We start from the raw sequence: 16895 nt of genomic DNA on the forward strand, positions 1-16895 counted from the left end.
GTGGAGATCGTTTCTCGATCATCAATGTTACGTTTGATACCGATTGCCTCGTGATCTAGGTACAATTCGCGGGGCCAGCTGATCCACGCCTCGGAGCACAAGAAGTCGCAGATCTGGTACTTCTACGACGACCGTGGTCGCTTGGTAGCCTGGAACGACGACCGCGAGAACATCACGCAGTTCTTCTACGCGAACCCGAGGACGCCAGACCTGATCACTCACGTGCACTTCCCGAAGTCGATGAAGACGTTCCGGTTCCTCTACGACTCCCGCAACTTCCTCATCACGGTGGAGACCTCTGAACAAAGGTTCTACGTCGCGACCGATCAAAACGGCTCTCCACTGGCCTTGTTCGACACGAACGGCAACCTGATCAAGGAGATGAGGAGGACACCGTTCGGCAAGATCATCAAGGACACTAATCCCGACTTCTATCTACCGATCGACTTCCACGGAGGTTTGCTGGACCCCAACACGAAGCTGGTCTACCTGAACAAAAGACTGTACGACCCTACAGTCGGCCAGTGGATGACACCAGCGTGGGAGCAGATGGCCAACGAGCTAACCACTCCGACGGACATCTTCATCTATCGCTACCGGAACAACGACCCTATCAACTTCAAACAGAACGTCGAGTACATGACTGACCTAGCTAGCTGGCTGAAGCTCTACGGCTACGACATCTCCGCGATGCTGGGCTCCGAGTACATGAAGAAGATGGTGTACCAGCCGAGTGCAACGATAACCTCTCCACAATTAACGCCGGACTTTGGAGTGATGTCTGGTCTCCAGTGTATCGTGGACAGAGTGCACGAGAAGTTCTCGGACCTAGGTTTCGTGCCGAAACCATTGTTGAAGCTGGAGCCCAAGACCAGGAATCTTCTACCTAGAGTAGCGCACCGTCGCGCTGTTTTCGGAGAAGGTATCCTGGTGTCGAGGGTAGGAGGACGAGCATTGGTGAGCGTGGTGGACGGTGTGAACAGCGTCGTTCAAGACGTAGTCACGTCAGTGTTCAACAACTCCTATTTCCTGCCGTTGCACTTTAGCGTGCACGACCAGGACGTGTTTTATTTCGTGAAGGACAATGCGCTGAAGATCAGGGACGACATGGAGGAGCTGCGTCGGCTCGGCGGAATGTTCAACGTGTCCACACACGAGACTACCGAGCACGGATCTGGCACCTGGAAGGAGCTAAGGCTGTACAACCCAGACGCCGCGGTGGTGATCAGGTACGGAGCGGATCCTGAGCAGGAGAGGCACAGGATATTGAAACACGCTCACAAAAGAGCTGTGGAGAGAGCCTGGGAGATCGAGAAGCAGCTGGTGATGGCCGGTTTTCAAGGAAGAGGGGACTGGTCCAAAGAGGAGAAGGACGAGCTGTTCAACCGTGGCACCGTGAACGGCTACGAGGGCGTGGACATTCATAGTGTTCACAGATATCCTCAATTGGCCGATGATCCCGGCAACGTAGCGTTCACCAGGGACACGAAGAGGAAAAGACGGAAGAGCGGGAACAGGCGGAACAGGATCCACAGGCACGACTCGTGATTCGAGGATGTGACGCGGGATCGTAACGCTATTTGGGACTTGGTTCACGCGCCCACGTGAATTCACGTATCGGACAGACTTGACGAACGAACAATGAAGAGAGACAAGACTAACGTTCTTCGGGGACCGTGCACCGTGACCGCGAGGACACGGTGTCCGTCACCACGGTAGGATCACATCGTCCTACCATCCCGGAACACCGGTTTTCTCTCTTGTTCTCTTCTCACCGCACTCGTCACAAAGAGGATGATAAATGGTAAAGTGTGTCCGATTCGAGTGCTATTTTTCTTATTTTTCACGTGTACGAAAACCCCGCTCGGTGTGCCATAACAAAAAAATAGCGTTGCTTGTGATTCAACTGTCTATAATCGTTTACCTTCCGACCGGGCGCGGCGGCCACGCCGGAAAATCGCACACGGTCGGGAACTGAGCTAGTCACACACACACACACACACACACACACACGAACACGTTAGTTACTGAAACGGAGAAAGTAATTAAAGAAAAATGCTTGTTACGTGGCGACATTAGTTTGTAACGAATTCAATTGGGGTTGGGGGTGAAGAGAAAGGAAGAAAGAAAGGACAACCACGTGGACTCGATAAAAACGAGATGCTGTAGGAGAGGTGCGTGCAGAGGAACTTTTCCCAAGGTGCCGTCCGTGACACGAGATATGATCGAGTGCGTGAAAGAGGCGAGGGAGAGAGAGACACACACACACACACAAAAAAACACATACAAACACATGCACACAAGAGGGCATACGTACTCTCCGTGTTTCTCGTTCAAGAGTGTCGAACACCGGTGTGTTTCCATGCAACAGGGTCTAGGAGGCGTGCGCGCGTAAACTTCGGCGAGTTTAATTGGGGAAAACGCGAGGGAAAACGCGAGGGAAAACTAGAAAAGCGAAGCATGAGGGAAAGGAGAGAGAAAAATGGAAGCGAAAGAAAAAGCACAGATATACAACAAAATATTTTTAACATGACGCGCGATGGTGTAATTGCGCGAGCCGAGCGACTGTACATATAGCTACTAATCGTAACTGTAGATAATATATAATATACGAGAGAGAGACCGGTAAACTTAAGTGGAAACTGTCGATAATGCTTTTGTATATGTACACACGACACACATACGTACAGACACTCGTACACCGGATACACACACCAGAACAAGATGCGTGTTTCGCGTAGAGAGAACGTTGCGAGAGATCTTACGCGAGAGAGAGAGACAGCCCCCTACGACCTACGATCTGGGAGAAGGGTAAGCGTCGAGCGTCAAGCGTGCGCGAAGATCGGTCTTTCGTGAAGAAATCGACGAAATCGTATGAATTTCTGAACTCAGGTTCGCGGACGCGTGCGAATACTCGAGACACCTGTTGCAGGTGCGGTGTCGATCTGATCCGATCCCGGGAGAAACGAGATCGGAGCGATCCACGATGTCGAGCGTTCGACGAAAAACGTTCTGTTGTAAATAGTTTGATACGTATGAAACTCTCGCGTGTCGTACCAGAAATATATATATATATATATACATATATAAATGGATATATATGTATGTATATTTATATATGTATATAGATAATAATCGCGAGCGAGAGATTTGTAACGAGAGGTCGGAAACGAGCCCTCGTGGTCGGTACTTGGCGTGATTCGGTAGCAATGTCCGCCGTGACGTAAACGAGACAAAGCAATAGACGGGCAAACAGTTTCGTGACGGTGTCGCGCGTCGAGTAATAAAAGAAAATATCCACGGTGGAATAACACTATAATAATAACGATAATAACGATAATATAACGATAAAGTAATAATAATGAATAATGAGATAATAGGTGATAACGGATATGATAATATCTAATATTAAAAGTAAATAGTAATAACTAATAAAAAGGAGATAATAGTACATAATAACGATGATACTATTGTACGAAAAAAATACCCCGCCTATCTTTCTACTAAAAAAAAAAATGAGAAATTATTTTTTGAATTGTGTCGTCAAAGAATATGTCCTATGTGAAACCGTGTGTCTGTGGGATCGTCCCGTGGAAAAAATCAATCCCTTTCCCAAACAAAAAAAAACTGTCCCACCCCCTGATCCCTAACCCTGATCAAAGAACAAAAAGAAAAGTGAACGGAACCGGTTGAGAAGACGAGGAAGAAGAAAAAAGAAGAAGAAGAAGAAGAAGAAGAGGATAAGAGTAAAATGACAAAAATAATCCTCCTCCCTTTCTGTATGAATATAGCTGAAAACTGGTCGGTGTTTATCAAATATTGGGTAAATGATAAAAGGCGAGTAAAATGAAAAAATACCAAAAAATCGTAGAGCTCTCTGTGGTTCGGATCCGAGGGTGAAGTTGTAAAGCTGACATAGAAAGTAACGAGAGAGAAAAGAGAAACATGAAAAAACACGCTAATGGGAAATGATGAAAAAACACGCGCTATTATAATACGTACGGTATAAATAACGTAATAGAGAAGAAAAATAGCGAGCCAGCGTAAGCGGAGCGACGCGTAGCTCGGCCACGTTGTGTTCCAGGTAGTTGTACGGTGGATTCCAAGCAAAACATACATAATCATAATTACAAAGTAACGATACTAGTTGAGAGAGAGGGAGAGAGATAGAGAGATAGAGAGAGAGAGAGAGAGAGAGAGAGAGAGAGAGAGAGCGCGAAAGAGAAAGAGCGAAAGAGATCGAGAGAAAAAGTAATTTAGTGAAGAAGAAAACACGGTTAAGAGTGTGCTAGCGCGTCCCTTTAAAGGATTAACGATACGCCGCTGTACATATCCGTCGTGTATAGCCATTAAACGTCGTGGATCCACTAATAAGTGTCCGCGTCGATCCGCGAGAAACAAAAATTTTCTACGAAGTAACCGATTGTCAGGCAATGTGCGTTGGCTTGTCCGTTCGTTCGTTCGAAAAACGGTTTCGATCGAAAACAGTTCTGGTGAACTCGTTGTTCTGGAAAACTATCGACAAGAAATTACTATATTATTCGATCTCGAGTCAATGTCTATCGTACAAGGTTTATTTTGCATAACGATCCGCGGTCTATTCGTTAGCGACGGATCGCAATATTTTCGAAGAAAATCGTGTTGCTGCCGAAACAGGATCAGCACAGATTGAAATTGGAAATATACGGTACGTCGACTGAATTTGAAATGTGTTCGATACCCCTGACAATTGAAAGTAGAATCCCAGAATTGAATGAAGGTAGAGATAAAGGACACTATCCGGTCGCGTATAACAGTTTTCTGGCGCAACGATACTAGCGTAACTGTTTCGAATCACCGCAAAAATCGACCGGACGCAATCGTTTCGTTTGAACCGGACACGACAGTTCCATTTCCGTTTACCGAACCACCGTCAGTGTTTCCAGGAGCCTGTATCGCGATCTACCCTCGATCGGCGAGACGGAGTCCCGGCTAACACGAGGCATATCAATCTGTGATTCAACGTTTTCAATACACCCGACGTGGTACTCGTATACGTGCACGAATTTCACTCGCTCCACACAACATTCATTAGAAGCGTTCTCCGCCATTGACGGCCGCGGGCTCGTCTCGTTGAACCGAGAGGGATAGCTGTGACCTGTGACGTTCCTTTTTCGCCGTTCCTCGAATTATTCTCGGTTACATTGTGTACATATAATACTTCGAGCCTTCGGATACCTTCGCGATTCTTCTCTCGAAGACGCGGGAGAGTGGCCGAGGTGTTAAAGCGCGCTTTTTTCAGCTTCTTAAGCTAAAAAATTGTCCTCCGTTTCTTTCATGCCATTATATTAGGCATTTGAATCAATTTATAAAGATATAAGTATGTTTGATATTATTGAATGATATAATTCCCATTATTTGTAACAACTTAACTTCGCTAACCACAGAATTGAGAAAGCGGCGGGATCAGAGCCACAGAAAATTCGAATCTCGTTTAACAGAAGCTTGACACTTGTTTAGAATTCGAGATGAGGACTATAAGAGCGACTTAGCACTTCGAGCCGCTGAGTACAGTGCTTGCCTTATTTGTATTCCCCAAAATCCTCCGTTACCTGTTAACCCACCACGTACATAGTAGCGTTCTAAAATGTGCAGCATGCGAGAGAGTAGTGTGTGCCGCCACCCCCGAACGGCGGAGGCGGCAGACACCGCCGATATTCTATGTGTATTCGCGTTCGCTCACGTGCCGCGTGAGGGGAACAAAACAAGGGAGAGAGAAAAAGAAACAAAAACGATAAAACAGTCCTGTATTCGTGTTAACTTTACGCTTAGCGGCGTGGTCACCTCCGAGCGGCGAGGTCACCTTCGAGCGACGAGCAGCGCCGACAGAATTCTGCCCAAGTCGACGGGGTGGAACGTTCGAAACAAATCATTTGAACGTCTCGCTCATTGTTAGACCGCGGATCTTTCCATTCTCCATATTCTTCATATTCGGATCCGGAGGACGTATCCAAATCCGCCATGTCACAATGTATTTATGAAAAAATTGGTTGAAAATTTAACACTTATAAAAATAAAATAGATCCAGATTGAAGATCTTGATTAGATGCATTTGTTCCTACCACCAATGACAAGCGAGATATTCAGGTGAACCGTCTCAACAGCTCCGCCCCGTGCGACGGCTGGAGAAGGGTGGGAATGAGATGCGTGTCGCATCAACAATCACAAAATACGTCCAATGTGGGGGAGGAGAATGAGATCCTCGAGAGCAGCGCAGAATTCTTGCGGAGTTTCGATCGCGCAGCGGCGGAAGGGGTGGAAGATCGATAAACCGTTGCGCTCGACGGGAAATCGTCCGCTGTGATTCGGTTGGAGGGCGAACCACGATCGGCACGCGACTAAAAGAAAGCAATACTTCGTAACTATCGTGTATGTCTAACTAATGTGTCCGATGAGAGCGGAGAGAGAGAGAGAGAGAGAGAGAGAGAGAGAGAGAGAGAGAGAGAGAGAGAGAGAGAGAGAGAGCGCGAGCGAGCGAGCGAGCGAGCGAGAGAGAGAGAGCAAGAAAGTCAAGAGAGAAAGAGAAGCGTTATCGCGTAAGAGCGAGAGAACGAATGATAGAGCGCGTGCGAGAACGATTGACAGGGAGCGAGAATTGTTACGGTATATTAATATATAACGAATTGTGTTAAATAATAGCCGAGAAAAGGGGGAAAGAAGAAACAGAAGAGAGTTGTGCGCGGTTTCCTTTTTAGTGAAACGTTCGACCGCCGCGCCGCGCCGCGCCGCACCGTGTCGGGCGGCCTGCGAACAGGAATATGCGGTTCATCGGTGTCTCGTTCCGTTTTCCTTTTACCGAGCGACGATTGCGTGTCCTCCGCTCCTTTTTGTACATAACCACGCGTCGTTGACTAAGAACTTCGATTTCTCTTTCGTTCGTATTGTCGTCGATCGCCGCGATACGCTCGCCGGGATCGAGCGACACTTTTCTATATTGCTCACGAGAAACGGCTCCCGCATGATTCGGACGTGAAGCAGACACCGACGGTGTCGATTTCTAGGATGTTTCTAGGGTTTAATCGGTTGCAAAACACGTTGGACAGGCCACTCTGTGCAGATCCTGATTCACAGCACGGTTCGATCGTCATTGTGAAAAGCAAAGCCGGGTACTTTGGGTAGAGCAATATGTATACACAAGTCTTTTGGATTCGTTCAGACAGTTTTCCCTCGTCGAACACTCGGTAAACGAGGGAAAACTGTAGCGTATGTGTTCTTATTTCGGGATGTTATAAGTAGACTGCAGATTTTAACTCCAAAACGAAACTTGTTTTCTTATGATATACATACGAAACTGGTGCAATTTGCTCGTGTAGAATAACGAAATGTTTCGTCATTTGTTAAATACAAACATAATTAATAATGTAAGAAATATCTGAAACGGGAAGAATGTGTCTCTTAAATCGAATACGAAGTATATTTTCCGATCGCGCATTGCACCAACCAACCAGATTGAAGACAGAAAATTGCATACACATTCGCAGTGTAGTTATAACAATCTCGAACCTTTTTGTATCGTGATTTAACCGTTCAACGAGCCATTTCTGCCAAAAAACGAAAGACCAATGATTTTAAGAAAACGTTCGTTTAATCAACAAAGTCACACAGCAGATGGGAAACGCGTGTGAATATCGCGCATCACTGCCCACAGCCCCACAGGGTACTATAGATTTTATATTTGTCGATCGCGTATCAAAACCTGCTGCTGTTCCGACAACTGTCTGACGCGCATCGCCCGATAAAATCGAGAAAGAACGAAAGAAAGAAAAAGAACAATGCCTCGGGAATCGCAGCCGGCGATTACGCGAGATCTAGATAAACGATAAACGAAGAAGATCCCATGGAACCCAAATCGATCCCATCGGCCTCTTTTTTCAGCCGTTCGTCGCAGTTCGTCCGTTCTTCTGTATCCTGTGTTCGTCCTTTCGTGGAGATTGTACATATTAATTGCGGTCATTATGTAAATACTTTTGGAACACGTACCACACGTTCACACTCATACAAGAAGAACCACACACTCACGTAGTCGGTGGGCAGGACACAGCGAATTCGTAAGATGAACCCCCCTTTTGAAAACCGACGCCATAGAAAACGAATCGATCGATTCGTTGTTTCACGAATGTGTAGAGCCATTGATTTTTAAACGAAAAGAACCGACCGAACCGTCAGAATTTTTACATGTCAACCCGAATTGTCCCAAACACATTTATTCGGTTTACGGGTACGATGCATCTTGTCCACCCGCTATGCACGCGCGCGCGCAATCTGTCCCGCGTGAGGTTTATTTTAAAGAATACATCATTATATATGATACCATGTAATGATATTTAACAGTAAGGTAACATATATTCTATACTCTTACACGCTAAGTACTCAATAAATATATCTATAAAATTTCCCCGTGTTTGTGACTGTCTGCCCCGTGACCCATCCCGTCGATCCCGTCGATATCGTGGCGTCTGAACCAGTCTGAACCATCCAACAAATCGATCTTTTCTATCACCTCTATCACCTCTGTCATCGTGTTCCGCATCTCCCCAAATTCTTCCCGTTAAATGTTCACACCTCGCCTCTGTTGACAATCGTCGCGTCGTGCACAGTTCTCTATCCCCATGACAATAGCGAGATGCTTGAATGTATAAATAGATTATTTATATTACATATGAATATACTATATATGTATGATAGATATTTATATATTGTATATACGTATTAAGTATACAGGCTGATTCTGGGAACTGGGACGAGTTACTGCTCTTTTTTTAAGTAAAAATATATAATACGTCCTAACTTATTCCTGTGAGCTTATTTTTTATGTGAATTTTTTAATGAAACCCAATTTTTTTGTTTTGTGAAACCAATCGATCCCTTTTATTTTTTCCTACGTATAAAAGTACTAACCCGAGGTCATCGAAATGGCCATCCACCACTGCACTATCATTTTTTTCTATAGTTTTACTTTAATAAGCGTGGTAAAAAGAGCAGTAACTTGCCCCTGTTCCCAGAATCACCCTGTATACAGGGTGCCCTCATTTAACTCCGCCATCCCTAAAAACTTTGTTGTTTATATACAAAGTTATTAAGGGTGGCAGAGTTAAGAGAGTGAGACACCCTGTACATGTGTATACAGCTAGACATGTACCCGATGATCTCGCTATCAGTCCGAACGTTTGCAAAAAGGTACCTACGACTGCGTGATGTGATAAAACGTTGTTTTTTGCTATATAGGATAATGAATAAGAGTTGATTAAAGACTTTTTAGTAAGATCCCGACAGAGCTGTGGTGATTTGCTATGCTTTTCGCGTGACGGTATATCAAATTTCTAACGAGAGAAATCGATTTCTAGGAGTATCTCTTGGAACAAAACGAGAAGCTTTCTAAGAAAATGCAAAAATCTCTGTACATCGTTTTCTCTTAGCCCAAAATGCTTTACAAACCTGGAACGGCAGCAAGCTCCGTGGCCAAGAAAACATTCCTCCGACAACCGCCTTCTCGTCGCGTTTCGTTAACGATTATACATACGTTTAGATCATAAAATCACATCGTGTTTGTTTGTCATGAAAATTTTTTATTAAAATAATGTATCCAATGAAACGACTTCTAAGAATCAACGGGTAACGGGCCCAAGTTCTTTGGATTGTAGTCTTCTTCGAAACGAAGTATTTCCGGTTCCGCTTTACTGAAAACATTACACAGAAAATTCGTTGATTCGTACATCGAACGGAGTTACACAGACCATGTAAGCACTCTATTTATGTGATTATACTTTATTTTTCACGTCTGTGTGGAATGGAAAGGAAACTTACGCTATGGATCTTTTACGTTTTGTTTTACGATCGGTGCAACAACAATAATTATATATATATATTCACACACGGATCGCAACCGAAAGAGAGAAACGGCAAGAATTGATTTCATAGAACATGTACACGCGCAAGTGCCTTTGAAGGATAAATTGCAAATTGTTAAGTTAAGCTCCCCTCACGACAATGATTTTATATATGATTTACCAATGAGAAATAAAATGTACATGAGCTTGGAATCTTCGTATATTATTTATTACGGAACATTTCCTTTTGTCAATGCTTACAATTCGGTGGGTTTTTCCACGAGATATTTACAAAGGTGGGGGGATCAAACGTTTTGTCTCGTTGAAAGAATAAATGATAGAAACAATATGTGCATTCCGTCGTTTGCACGGTTCGATCCTCGAGAACTCGATTTTGTACAAGATTCACACGTGTGTACATTTTTATGTTACAGTAGCACATTGGCTGAACACATGCTCTCTCATAAATATTCCCCATGCCGTTCGGCCGACGACATTGGCGCGCAATTAGCTTATTTACTTGCTATTATAAAAGCAAATCGAATGCACAAATGATATATTCAGTCGATCGTGTTCGCACGAGAGACAAACCGTTCGAATTGTTCAATATGTTGATTCACGTGTACACGTCACGTATTACGCGACACGTTCGAAATGAAATTTACGATAGTTTGAGTGTCTTCGACCGATTGACCAATATCAAAGTGGTGTACCAGAATCGCTATACCGATAGAGAGAGAGAGAGAGAGAGAGAAGCGAAGTATCAATTTAAGTAAATTTCGGCATTGAAAATTTCCGAAATACATAAGGTAATACTTGTATGTAGGAATATATCACAATTTTATTACTAACAATAAGTATCGTTTATCCCTTTACGTTCGAAAAATACTGCATCTGGAATCCTCTATGCAAGTGATAATATACCTGAATCTCTCCAGGAAAAATCTTTCGTTCCTTCATTCATTTTCTACCGTTAGACTAACGAACTTTCACTGGGCACGCTCTGGTCAAAATCAATTATTGTGATTTATTAACGATTTGATTGACGACTTCCTATGCTCGTAGTTCCCGTAGAAGGTAATGATTTAGCGCATATGTCTTTAAAACGTGTTATTATTAACAAATATGCGATATAAAAACGTCGTTTAAATTAAATCGATGAAAGTGCGAACTTAGCGGAACTAGCTTTGTTGCGAAGTGGAATGGTAAAAGAAACAGGGTGCACTCGTTCGAAATATTTGGATGCACCGTGCATCGGAATATTCTAATATCGATTATCCGAATGTGTGTGTGTGTGTGTGTGTGGATCTGGTTTCCTTTTCTTTCACACGGTAATATAAATCATTTTCTTTATTAATTCAATGTCGGAACTAATCTCTATGCAGAATCGGTCAAGTTCTCTTATTCATTCGGATAACCAACACCGATAGTCCAGTTTCCTAAATCATTTTCAATATGGATGCCTAAATTTAAAAAAACACGTTACGTTACACTCACTCGTCGTTACATTGTTGTTTCGAACAATAGTTGCTTGCACATATTGATTCCAACTAAATAAATAAATATTCAAATGTTCCTACAGACAATCGGGAAATGTGTTCTTCGGAAGAATCATTAAATATCCCGATAGGAAACATTCATTTATCTAAATAAATTCACGGACTGTTTGTTCACACGAGTATGAACGTGACTGCAATATGTATTGCGATTGAATTTAACCCTTAGCACTCGAGTGGCGACTCAGAGTGACCACTAAAAATTGCTGTTTTTTTGTTCAAATCTATAAAATGAAAAAAAAATGATATAGAATGAATAATGTAGAATTCTAGGTCGGGGAAGAAATGTTTAATTCCCGAGTTAAAATAGCTCCGAATGCAAAGGGTTAACACATCGAATGGCCTGGTAGTCACCGGTGACCGGTACAATCGTGCAAAAGTGATCGCAATAAAACATGACTACCAGACAATCGATTCTCGAACAATTAGCACTTGGATCGATCATGATAAATGATACTCACGCGGGTCACCGTCACCGGACGTGTTAGGTCTCGAGTCGCGACCTACGCTCTAAATTACATACACGCTTCCAACACAATTCGTTGTTACAAATAATACACATAATAGCAACTATATGTACTGTGACGTTGCAAGTCTGCGACGTCACTTCTCCGTTTGAGACACGGTCAAACAACCGTATTGGGAGTGGAACGGACCGGACCGGCCGTTAGCGATTGCGAGAACCACCCGCAGATTTGAGCACTCCTTGAGGAAGACATTCAGATTAAAGATCGCCCCTAATACCATCGGTTGTACGCGCCGAAGGAGCGACGATTACCGTAAAGGCGCCTCGCACCGAAGGATCAACCGAACGACAAGATATTGGCCGCAACCAAAATCATTCCAGATCTGTAGAGGTGGCAAAAGGGCACCACCGCACACGAGCAAAGAAACTCGGAGGCGACGATGTGGGACGAAGGGGTCACAATTGCAGAACATCGGGCATTTTGGTGGTCCCGCCGTCGCGTCGTCTCATCCCGCCTACATTTGACCCCGGCAAGGGTGGTGCGGAGGAGCGCCTGGGAGGATTAATCCTCCCCGGTCGTCATAGGCGATCGTTATTTGGTGTTGGAAAGGTCGGGGGCCGGAAGACCTGTTCCGAGGGTTCGGTCCTGCAACTAGACATAGTTGCGTTGCGGGTGCGCCCATAGGAAATTTCGGTAGGACGAAAAGAGTGGGGAGAGACCGAGAATCGATACGTTCCGTCGATGCGGATCCGCGGATCACTATCGCGCTGATTGTCGAGTTAGAGAGTTGTCGCTATTTCCGAGTCTCGTTACCAAATTGTAATCTCGAGTTCCGTCGAACCGAACCGAACTGTACGCGTCGCGGGTGGTTTCTCCGCGCTAGAGTCCGTGTGACTAAGGCGGAAGTTCCGGCCTTCTCAAAGAAATTCGGCGAACCTCGCTCCGTCACGGTAAGTCGATTAAGTGATCCCCAGTTCGTTAATTCGTGTTGGCTCGATAATTAGTGCGAGGACGAGACAAGAGACAAGCCTCGTGTTTTGTGCTCGCGTTTTTTCCGAGAACGCTTTGAGTCCGGTAGAGCGGTCTCCCCTTCGAATAGTCGGAAGTCTTCCTCGAGGAGCCGCGTCGGAAAAGAATAGCTCGATCACAGCGAATTCGGTACCGCGGCGTAAATCGCGCTCGTCAATCTCTCGACGGACCGTAGGAATCGCGCCGTTCACCAGCGCTTCGTGAATTCTCGTCTCTCAAGAGACTTGCATTGTACCGCAGTACCGTACTTCCGTAATTCGCGAAATCTCGACTAACGCGCTCCGCGATCGAACAACTATCGCCAAAGTGTATAAGGAGCGCGGGCTCCCGGGTCGCGGCCACGTGGCCGCCCACCTGTAATTTTACGTTAGACAACGAATAAATCAATTCGAGCCCGAACTGTCGAGTTTATTTCCGACCTGCGAGATCCGTCCTGCCGCGAGGGCTGTCCCCGTTATCCTCTGTGTTCGAACTCCTGGCTGTCCGTGTCGTCTAATTCCGTCTGTGATAACGAGAAGATTCGAAGCTCGTGTTCGACTCCTTCGAACACGAGCCGTTGGTGTTACTTTGTGTGGTACTTTCGAGTACCTGGCGCCCAAACAATAGATTAGCGTTCCCTTCGATTCTTCTCGTCAATTACATTTGTCCCGAGAGGACCGTGTCCACGCGGCCGCGCACGGCCCGTCCTCAGCGGCTGTAAATTCTCGGGTGTTGGCCATTTTCGCCGGTCAGAAAGCCGAGTGAAAAAGGGGCAACGTCACAGTACAAAAATACAAACGTACAGTAGTTTTACATGAGTCGCTCGATTTCAGAGAAAAAAAAAAATAATGAAACACAACAATGTCGTGAGTGCGATTTGGATTTCTCCTAATAGAGTAACTCTACTTACTCAAGGCCTAGGCCCAGATTGATACCTTGAATGAGAGTTATGAGTAATGGCTGCCAAGCGACTAGCCATCTGATGCAGTCGAGCAACTGCCCGTACAAAATGTGAGGACGTTCCCATCTTCGTGTTCGGTTAAGGTTTCTATCGAAAGAACGACTGTTTCACTGAAAAAAAAACCCACCAAATTTTCTCTCAAGGATACGGATTGTGGAACATTTTCTTAAGGTCGACTTTCTCTTTGCAATACGGACACGTTTGCTTTTTCCCAACGATGCACCAACCCCTGATGCAGAACTCGTGGAAAACGTGCTCGCAGTTCAATTTATACGTATTCTCTATAACTCCAGTTTCATTCTCCGACACTAAAAGTTTGTTCCCACAAACGGCGCACACATTCGACTCTAAGATCCTCGTGGGCATTTGGCCTGGCACATAATACTGTAAATTATGTGATGTAGCCAACCCCTCTCTTCCTCGATTACGCGACAATCACACTCTATTCTCTCGATTCTACGTACCCCAATATGTGAAGCCATCTTGTCCGCGCATATCTCAGCGATGTCTCTCCCTAACACCCCGAAATAGAGACCGTAAAACAACAACAGTATCCCACAATCCATCCACTCTTGTGGCTTCACTTCGAACGCCATGTTCAAACCGAAAAACGTCGCTAATATTATAACGTAACTCATTATACCTAACACGTAGCTCAGCTTATAAATAAACAGAAACCATTTGTACACCAGTCTACAAGAAGAGAGAATTGAATTATCGAATTCCATGGAATGCTATTTCTCTAGCGAATGTTATAATGTACCTTGGCGTTGTACCTACGATCGGCTTTTGAACAGCCTTTCTTACGACTAGTCCTGTTATACAGGAGAACACCAACCAAAAAAATGTGAACTTCCACCAGTGATTTTGCAAGCTTATTCCAAACGGTATAACCCACATAAAAATTAATGTTACGAACTGTGGAAAAAGTATCGGATTCTTTAGATAGCAGTTCAGTACGGTTTAGAATAAAATAATCAAGTTGTCTTACTTGGTACGATCTGAAATGGCATTTCTTCCACTGAAATAATACAATCTGCGCTGCCAATAACGTTACTAAAGAGATGATTATTATCTCAGCGTGCATCGCCTCGTGTCCCTGATGCCGGTCGTGCATTTGTATGTGCTCCAGTCTGAAATATTAATTCTCGTAAGTACTCGCTGAAATTACTGTAATTTGCAATATGCGCTTGTAATCGATCGACAGAAGTACGCCGTAAATTATTTGTTTACTTCAACGAATGACTCGACAGATTACACGCGTATTTGATCAAACTTTTAACTGTATAAATGTGTATTGTATAAATTCATAGTATATTATACAAGTTTCTTACTTCCATTGTTCTTCTGGAGTCAACTCGGCGTTAGTCTGAAATGAAAAACATTTATATTAGAATGGTAAAGGTAGTACATCCGAAATATAGAATGAAAAGTTGATTATTTGTTGTTAAGATTTTATGAATACCGCGCGTAAGTCACTGTATTTTTGTAAAGCTAACAATCGATTATACACGAGCAAGAAAATCATTCATAAAGTGTAGAAATTTCTGTTTTTCTTCGAGCAAAACTATCGCTCGAGGAGGTTATGAATAATTATAGGTTACGTGTCCTTTGTTATTTCAACCTATTTAGAAACCGATTATATTTACAATAACACTGTACTTTATTTGCGATGACGACAGGCATGTTTCATAATATATTCAGCTATTAGTTATAAACTAAAATTTGTTAGAGTGCCATGATACAAGTAACACTGAGTAACACTTCTTCGGGAGTTCGAGATATCTGAAAGAGCACTGTTCACATTGATGCATACGTGACATGATAACAGTCGTAAATTAAACATTGCGCAACAAAGAAGCTTATCTACGAACATCTTGTAAACAAAGTATTTATCACAATGACTGTAGAAAAGTCAGTTTCTCTATTTCGCTAATTTAGAAAACGGATACCACTCTAGTATTTGATTTCTGGCAAAATTTATGTTTTAATAATGTCTACTGTTTACTAGAATCCAATTTATATTGGATATACATAATTATATTGCATGTACATAAATTAAATATGTATTGCATATACATAAATATATATATATATATATATATATATACAAAGATTTGCATTTGAATCTTTGCGATTTATTTCTAGACAGTTCAAATTTCGCGTATAATGCGTGATTCGTTGCAAGAGGCCTTCGATGGCGCACAGCTAAATTGCGGTCACAGCTCTTTTGCGCACATGCACACGGCTCTTCGGCGCACAGCGTGATTGCGTGATTGCACACCACAGAATACGAATTGCGCACATGTAGAATTGGACAAAAAATGGATTGCGCACGGAACGAGAATTCAGCTGTTGTTTACCATCATAATTGTGCTCTGTGATTAGTTTATGGTTATACTTTCTATACATACCCAGCTAACCAGGCGTGCCTTGGGCAAGCCGTGCCTAGGGCACAGATCGGCAAATCATTGTCCAATCTACGCTCGGAGGTGCTCAAGTCCCGATTGGCTTAATTTTGGACGACCGTAGGACCAGGGTTTGGACATGGGCATGAGGTCGGCATCAGGTCGGCACGAATCGGCCGAATGTGCCTTTGTGGCAGCACTGTCGCACTGATGTACCGCATGCCGAATATCGTTTTACAGGTGAAACAAACAATTCCAATGCCGCTTTTGCAAAATTCACATGTTTTTCTATAAGCGAGGGTGAAACTAATATCCTAATCGCGATATGGAGCAACAAAAAATGAGTATACACATTCGGAGCTAATATCCCGTACATTACTACCGGGCCGGTATATAAGAGAAATTGGCGAAAAAAAAAATACAAATTTTATTTATTTCTCACATTTGTTATTTTTCCTAGACTGCGGATCTTTATGCGAAATAAAAATTGTCTGCATCGATTGCAAGAGACATAATCTAAAATTTGCATTGCCGTACAATTTTCTTTACAGTTCAATTTCAACTAATTGAATACACTTATATTTTAAAGATGATAAATAAAAATGATTTTATCATCTCCGCGCGAATGG

At 43.7% G+C, this 16895-nt stretch overlaps 2 protein-coding genes across 29 annotated transcripts in view; one reads left to right on the forward strand and one right to left on the reverse strand.

Annotated features, from left to right (window-relative positions):
* Ten-m (teneurin transmembrane protein Ten-m) overlaps positions 1-6505 on the forward strand; it is a 534210-nt gene extending 527705 nt beyond the window's left edge. For all 24 annotated transcript variants that reach the window (XM_076433904.1, XM_076433921.1, XM_076433902.1 and 21 more), the window contains one exon: positions 60-6505. In XM_076433904.1, the coding sequence (XP_076290019.1) occupies positions 60-1548 (1489 nt within the window). In that variant the 3' untranslated portion in view covers positions 1549-6505. The remainder of the gene's footprint in view (positions 1-59) is intronic.
* LOC143213766 (E3 ubiquitin ligase Rnf121) lies at positions 6440-15761 on the reverse strand. 5 transcript variants are annotated; one of them, XM_076433962.1, is made up of 9 exons: positions 15521-15761; positions 15193-15227; positions 14850-14991; positions 14622-14776; positions 14323-14551; positions 14007-14242; positions 13808-13924; positions 9475-9716; positions 6440-8665 (listed from the first exon to the last, which is right to left on the reverse strand). In XM_076433962.1, exons 1-8 carry the CDS (start codon positions 15542-15544, stop codon positions 9638-9640), a joined length of 1017 nt encoding a protein of 338 aa, XP_076290077.1. In that variant the 5' UTR covers positions 15545-15761; the 3' UTR covers positions 6440-8665; positions 9475-9637. The 5 variants fall into 5 exon arrangements, with proteins under 5 accessions (XP_076290077.1, XP_076290079.1, XP_076290074.1 ...); XM_076433964.1 differs by having other exon boundaries at positions 15508-15624; XM_076433959.1 differs by lacking the exon at positions 15521-15761 and adding an exon at positions 15324-15489.
* Positions 15762-16895: the final 1134 nt, after the last annotated feature.

This window comes from Lasioglossum baleicum, chromosome 11 (assembly GCF_051020765.1).
Source record: "Lasioglossum baleicum chromosome 11, iyLasBale1, whole genome shotgun sequence".
NCBI lineage: Eukaryota > Metazoa > Arthropoda > Insecta > Hymenoptera > Halictidae > Lasioglossum > Lasioglossum baleicum.